The sequence below is a fragment of the Medicago sativa genome, chromosome 6 (assembly GCF_051527215.1).
Source record: "Medicago sativa cultivar Bolivia chromosome 6, Bolivia_mono, whole genome shotgun sequence".
NCBI lineage: Eukaryota > Viridiplantae > Streptophyta > Magnoliopsida > Fabales > Fabaceae > Medicago > Medicago sativa.
Genome location: NC_140754.1, coordinates 15,859,042 through 15,867,002, shown reverse-complemented (window position 1 = coordinate 15,867,002; position 7,961 = coordinate 15,859,042). Strand labels below are relative to the sequence as shown.

At 30.9% G+C, this 7,961-nt stretch overlaps 1 protein-coding gene across 1 annotated transcript in view; it reads right to left on the bottom strand.

The window, feature by feature from the left end:
* Nucleotides 1–1,107: 1,107 nt before the first annotated feature.
* The window catches only part of LOC146913207 (RNA-binding (RRM/RBD/RNP motifs) family protein), a 28,365-nt gene continuing 21,511 nt past the window's right edge, over nt 1,108–7,961 (bottom strand). Inside the window, exons 6-7 of the mRNA XM_085716447.1 lie at nt 1,511–1,627; nt 1,108–1,400 (exon numbers count right to left, since the gene is read on the bottom strand). Coding sequence (XP_085572573.1) covers nt 1,383–1,400; nt 1,511–1,627 — 135 coding nt within the window. The 3' untranslated portion in view covers nt 1,108–1,382. The remainder of the gene's footprint in view (nt 1,401–1,510; nt 1,628–7,961) is intronic.

The following is a 7,961-nucleotide window of genomic DNA, read 5'->3' as shown; positions in this document are numbered from 1 at the left end:
ATGCACATAGAGAAATAAACTTTGTATAAACTTAAGTTAAAACTTAAAAGCAAAGAGAAATAAATTTTGTGGTTTTTGTATCACTGACTTTGTGGTCATATTTATACTAAAAAGTAGGTTAAATTCTCAACCTGTTGAGAATTTTTATTTTGATTAAGCTATTTATTTTTTGAAGAACAAAAATAGAAAAAAGATAAAAGTAAATGAGAAAGATGAGATTGGTTGAAGCTGAAGATGGAAATAAAATAACAGATGGAGAGAAGCATGTGTTTTTTCGAAAGGAGTTGGAGAGGCATGTGTTGTTGCATGTGTTTGATGTTTAAATGATGTCAGCCTTTAGATGTGTGTTTATCTACGGTTGAGAACGCAAATGAGTGAAGACACTTGGATCATAGAATGAATTTTTTTTTTCTATGCTTTGCTGTGAGTGTTTAAAAATGAAAAGTGAAACGTCTTAATGATGAAAATTTTATCTTCAAAAAACAAAAATAAAGAAAATTTTATCATATAACCTTTTAAACAATGACAATTTATTTTATCAACCTTCTTTCTTCTCGTAAACCCTATTCAAATTATAAAATATGAAAAAGTGAATGGTTTCTAAGGAACGCTTTTCAGATTATAAAATATGAATGAAATCAGTAGGACGTATGAGAAACTAATAGATGGAAGAAGAAAAAAACGGCCGTTTCTTGCACAATACAAGGGTTATACTCACACACAATCAAATAATGATAATGCATTAAGCCTAACTCAAAGAAGGAACACATGATATTGTCTTTCATTAGATAACCGACATGCCTTCATGTTAAAATCCAATCAATCTTTTGCAGCATAAGATTCTCCATTTCACATATTTTATATAGAGTACAAGAATATTGTGTTATGCATTCCAAGTCATAAACACCAAATTTCTATCTTTGTTCATACTTCTATATTAACAATAATAATGAGGTGAGATCAAGAGATTCAAATTTCTCCTTTATTGTTGCTTCAAAATTATAGTATTTCGAAAGAAATTGATCAAGAATGTTGACGCAAAAATAAAGGTTTCAAGCACAAATTCTAAATACGTAATGTCACAATCTACCTTGTACGATTTCCAGAACAATAATGATATATTCATAATCAAATAACATTGTATTGGAATCAAAGTACTTGGCATTCTAGACAACAACAGATTTGGAGTTTACACTACAACTCGTAACTTAACATTTTGTAACAGCAAAAACAGAACATGGAAAACCAGGTCTTGTCCATTTGACATTATTGCCTGGTTTGTATACAGAATACTTTGATAACCAGTTTCAAAACCTGAATTCAAATGAATAAAAACATCTAGGTAGCATCACCCCATATTGGAAGATCAATCAATACTTGCATTACAAGCCACCAAATACCTGCAAGGGTCATGTGGGAAAATCTTGATTTTAAAATCTAATGATTTCACATATGTTGACATATTTACAAAATTGAAGGACAGAAGATCAGTAATGAAACTTATACTTACTGCATCTAGAAGATCATCTGACAGTTTGGTTTTACTTTTTTTAGCATTAGCAGCAGCTATAGGCTTTGTTTGAGGGAAATGCCGAACCACTCTTTCCACATGTTGAACCTTCTGCTTCTGTGCAAGGCAAATGAAATTTGTATAGTACAGATAAAAGGAAGTAGCTAAACGTATTATTAAACTAACTTCTAATCAAAATGTTTGTGAAGCAAGTTATGTGAGCCAATGTGATGAAAGCGTCAGCTAAAAGATGTAAATTGTCGCAAATCCTAGCGTATTGAAGGAAAAAGTTAGCAATATTTTTTATAATCTAAAACCAGTTCTTCCATTCACAACATAATATTCTTAGCCACAGAGCTTGTCAATCTATTCATAATACACAACTATAAAATCAAACATCATCAGGCAGGAAGAATGAGTTTTAATGATCCAAAAAGGGAAGAAAACTCTTAAACTCAAATAATTAAAACCTAAGAAACTGAATTGTCCTCGAACAGAGATGATACACATTACCACCATTACAGAGAACATTTACATTAGTTTCAGAAAATTAACGAAGACAGAGGAGTAAAAACACTATATCGTTCGTGGTCTGCCAGAATTGCCAACAATGATAGCCATATGAAAATTAAAACGAGGCAGCATTTAGACTCAAAACATAGAGGAAGCCAGAACCAGAACCTTTGCCAGATTTGTCCTTCAAAACTCTAGTTCTTTTGTTCAAGTTAAGAATTGGATAAGATTTATGCTTGTTATTTTAAATTCTTTCAAACTATAGAAATATTTTATTACATTTTAAATTCCAATTAATGGATAGTTTTTTCAATTTATTCCGAACTAAAAATGCTATCCATTTTCTGACCAACCATAGATAACTAATAGAATAAAAATACCCATTATTTATTTGCTTAATGAAAATTATTCTTACAATTCTGTTTGATATCACCCAATACTAGTTTACCAATAGTTAAAAAGCATTTAAATTTGCGTATGGATACACAAGTCTACCAACTTGTGTACCATAAGAGCCATCCAATGACGATAGCTATTGTTGAACTATTTTTTATACCAAATCAAGCGACTCAGTTCGATTATCCATTTGTGTCTCTGAAGTGTATCGGCTTTTTACATGCTCTAGTTCTAGTCCACGTGATAATCAAGAAGATATTGATTCTTTTAAAGTTTCTACTTGTTTAAACCGATTTATTTTGTCCAACCAAGAGCCTCCAAAATAATCTACATTGGAAGATTAAAAATGCTAAGGAGTTCAAACTGACATCGACAATGTTATCTATATCATGGTAGTTTAGAAGCTCTAAGATGGCACAATACAAATAAGTATTTTGAACACAATTGAAATCGCCAAAAACAATGTAATCACGAATACCTCTATTTCATGGGTCCTTACTCATAAATCCAAAAAGCAATATGACCGTGAAATCCAATTTTATTAAAATTTTATATTTCAATTAAAATGAGAGATTTGAGATTTGTGTTCACATTGGATCACATCGTGTTGGGTAATCTTCACAGTGTGCTTAAAAAATTATTGACATTGTTTTTCTTACTAGATTTTTTAAACGATCAGAACATAGATGCTATTGTTTAAATCAGCATTGATCCGAATCATTTTTAATCTCCGAACATAGACTCTACACTTTTGGAGCCACTTAGTTGGCTGAATATGGCTTTGAACTAATATTATCTATACAATATTAATTCATCTCATAAGAGCTATGGGACTTTTGTACAATATTAATTCGGTCATGAAATGAATTAATAATTTACTCAAACTAAGTCCAAAAATAGAGTAATGAAAGTCACATTTTTATAAAATAAAATAAAAATTAGTAATAAAAATCACACCTTTTTATTGTTTTTCTTTTATTGCATTAAAAATCAAATTTTGAAAAAGTAATTTTCAGTTTGTTTGAATACAACTATGCATCAAATCCTTATTTATTAATTTTGTTACGTCTGCAGCAACTTAACCTAATTTTTTTCCCGCTCATTTGCTTTATTAGGTTTGCAGTTATTTAACCTAACAAATTCGATCTAAAAAAATGTATTGTCCACCAATTTCATTCCTATCCTCTTGTCTTTTTTTGAAGAAAATATTTTCTACCATATCAATGATCTTACGGGTTAAAGATTATTTATTGGTCTCTATTATAGTCGAGAAAACCCGTGCGACGCACGGGTCAAAAGTCTAGTTAAAAAGAATACCACTAAATAAAAATGATTTTCTTAATGCAAAATTACCTCCCTCATAACAACTTCTCATTTAAAAAAAATTCTGATTTTTTTTATTATTTTAATTTTTTTTTTAAAAACCGTAACAAAAAGATGAAATACTTCTAAAAGTGATTATTCTTTACTAACAAACAGTCTCTAATATTCCCATGGAATAATCTGGAATTACGTGAAAAAGAACAATAACGACTTTGTATAGACATGTTTCATAAAACAAGAACAAATATTGAATACTGAAGGAGAAAATGAGATGCAAAAACTAGAAACCAAGGACATAGCAAGAAATTGAATATGGTGCTCGTAGCGCTGATTTTGTGGTCATATTTATATTGGAAGTTAGGTTAAAATCTTTGGGAGATGAGAAAAAGCTTGAGAATTTTAATTAATTCTTTATTCTTTGAAGCACAAAAATGGAAAAGGAAAAAAGTAAATGAGAAAGATGAAATTAGATGAAGTTGAAGATACTTGGATCATGGGATGATTTTTGCAAATGATTATAACTAGAGCTTGTTTAACCAAACTAAGTCCAATAACAAAAAAGAGTAAAGACCAAATTCCAAACATAACATATAAAATAAATTATACTAATGAGGTATGGGTAGATGAAAGAACAAGCATGGTGTTTTCAATTTGCAGCAACCAGCGAAGTTTGTAATAACAAAAAAGATAAGTTAATAAAAAAGCAAAATTATAAAGATGATTTCTAATATTAATATCCCCATCCAATAATCTGAAATTATGTGAAGAAGAACAATAAAGACTTTGTATAAACAAGTTTCATAAAACAAGATCAAAGATTGAAAGTTGAAGAACAAAATGAGATGAAAAATTAGAAACCAAGGGCAAGGAATGAAATCAATTATACAGCAAGAAATTGAATACGTGGTAATGCACAGAGAGAAATAAACATTGTATAAACTTAAAAGCAAAGAGAAATAAATTTTGTGGTTTTCGTATCACTGATCATATTTATACTAAAAAGTAGGTTAAATTCTCAACCGCTTGAGAATTTTAATTTTAACTAGACCATCGAAAAAAGAAAAAAAGAGAAAAGTGAATGAGAAAGATGAGATTGGTTGAAGCTGAAGATGGGAATAAAATAACAGATGGAGAGAGGCATGTGATGTTGCATGTGTTTGATGTTTAAATGATGAGAGCCTTTAGATGTTTATTTTATCTACGGTCGAGAATGCAAGTGAGTAAAACATTTGGATCATAGAATGAATTTTTTTTTTCTATGCTGTTTGTGGGTGTTTAAAAATGAAAAAGTGATACCTTTTAATAATGAAATTTTTATCTTCTTTACAAAAAAAATAAATAAAATAATGAAAATTATATCATATAACCTTCTTTCTTCTCGTGTACTGATGACAGTCCGTCATATCACATTTTTAGAGTCTTTTTAATTAAGTTTTAATTCAATTTCTATTAGTTTAGTACTTAATTTAGAGTCATTTTAAATAAATTGTAATTTTTATTTTATTGAATCTAGTGGATTATCATTAGCTATTATTGAGTCTAGTGGATAGTCATTTTGAGTAAATTGTATTTTTTTTTTTTATGGATTATCACTAGCTATTATTAAGTCTAGTGGATAGTCACGTTGGCAAACAATTGGAAGGCAACCAGGGCCGGCCCTGGGGCATAGGCCGCGAGTGCGACGGCCTACGGCCCTTGCTAGTAGGGGGCCCAAAAAAAATTAAGGTGGGAGTGTATATCGAAATATTTGGAGTTTGGGGGTATATATAGCAAAATTCTCTGAAAAGGCCCAAACTTTGACATGATATAGGAATGAGCTGAAATCTGTTAATGTTTTTGGCCCTTTTAGTGAGATTTGCTATATATATCCCATGCAGCACAAACATTTCTATATACACCCACCTATAAAAAAATTTCGTTGTTCTTAATAATATGCTCGAAAATTTATTATCGAAGAAATTGGTGATATTTTTTTGGGCCCTTTGTTCCTAATAATGTGCTTCACTAATATTAAAAATATCGACGATATTTATTATTCAAGAAATTGAGATAATTTTCGTAACAAAGGAAATTCTATTTTAGTTGAAAATGGGGTGCTAAAATTCCAGTCTACTTCGCATGTGCTATTTTTCTCTACTTCTACGATATTTTATTTTGTTTGGTGTATATAGAATAGTTAATTTATTTTCAGATGTTGTCTAAAAAACATTTATTTGGTAGTGAAAAGCGAAATAAAAAAACGAAATGGCGAGCTACAAAAAACACAACATTGAGCTAAAATTTAATTATGATGTATTATGTAAGGTCCCTTTTTTCATATTATGCCTAAGGCCCGTAAAACTCTAGGAACGGCCCTGAAGGCAACTAGGCCACAAGGAAGGAATTTTTTTTTTGTCTGCCCTATATTGAAAAGCAAATTCCAAATCTGCCCTACATGAAAAAGAAAGTCCAAAACTGCCCTACTTTTTCTCTTTCTCTTTATTCCCCGCAAAACAGGTTTGGGGGGTGTCATTCCCAGCAATTTCGTTTTGGGGGGAAGGCCCTGTTTTTTTGTCTTATTATGTTATTCCCCGCAAAACAGGTTTGGGGGGTGTCCTTCCCAGCAATTTCATTTTGGGGGGAAGGCCCTGTTTTTTTGTCTTATTATGTTATTCCCCGCAAAACAGGTTTGGGGGGTGTCCTTTCCAGCAATTTCATTTTGCGGGGAATAAAGAGAGAGAGAAAAAGTAGGGCAATTTTGGACTTTCTTTTTCATGTAGGGCAGATTTGGAATTTGCTTTTCAATATAGGGCAGACAAAAAAAAATTCACAAGGAAGCAATTATAAAAGAGGCGGTACACATATGAAGAAAACACACGTTTTGTGGCCATGGAACAGCAGGCGACACACATTACATTTTTGGACATTAGATTTTTTTTTAGAGAGAGGTTAGAGCTATTTCTAGAGAGAGAAACACAAAGCAAGGTAGTTAGGAGTAGATTCAATACATGATTCATTGAGATATCATGAGTCTTGTCATGCAATCTTCATCTTTCTTCATCCTTTGCAAAGCTATCATAGACATATGTAGCTGCATCTAAACCTTGTGGTTCTAAGGTATTCAACCTAGCTATTATGTAATTTCTTGATCTTTTAATATATGGTTCTAGCTTATTTATTCAATATTGTTGTTATTCTCGTTTTCAATACTTGCAAAGAGATTCAAAATGATATGGACACGTACTTTTGAAACTAGAACTAGAATAACAATCTATCTTAAGTTATCACTCTTGACACGTTTGTTAATCTTTGATAATCACCTTTAATCAAGAACTTAATGCTTTCGGACATTTAATCGGTTGTGAAATCGTCTATTAAGTTATCCGATCGACTTTGTTATCTTTTAAGTGTTTGGGAAATCGATGTTCAAAACGATAACTTAGAAATAATGATATCACTTTGGACACGAAGGATATTGTAGAAATGATTGTGATAATATTGTTTAATATACTAGAACCCGTTAATTGATCGAGAGATTGCAGTTGTTACGCTTGGTTGAATGTCTCTGACCTCAAGCGGAATCGCCCTATCTCTTCTCGTTTTATTTTTATGTCAAATAGTTTATATAGTTTACACCAACACATATTTTAAATCCATACACTTAGAACCATATTGATTGTTGAATGGCTTGAATATCGCGCTAGTCCCTGTGGAGACGATATATACAAAAATACTTACTTTTGTTTGATGCAAAAATACTACATCATGTACTCTATTCAAATTATATAATATGAAAAAATGAAGGGTTTTTAAAGATATTTTAATGTGTTTCGTAAGGCTTTTGAGAGCGTTAACGCTTTTTAGATTATAAAATCTGAAATCACTAGGATGCAAGAGAAACTAATAGGTGAAAAAAGAAACAATCCTAAAAAATTCTTGCACGGTACAAGGTTTGTACTCACACACAATCAGATAATGCATTAAGCCTAACTCAACGAAGAAACACATGGGATGTTGCAACTGTTAAAATACAATCAATCTTTTGCAGCATAAGATTCTCCATTACACATATTTCATCTATAGTGCAAGAATATTGTATTATGTATTCCAAATTTATATATTTGTTCATACTTCTATTCTAACAATAATGAGGCGAGATCAAGAGATTCAAACTTCTCCTATGTTGTTGCTTCAAAATTAGATTTGGAAAGAAATTGATACGCAAAAATAAAGGGTTTCA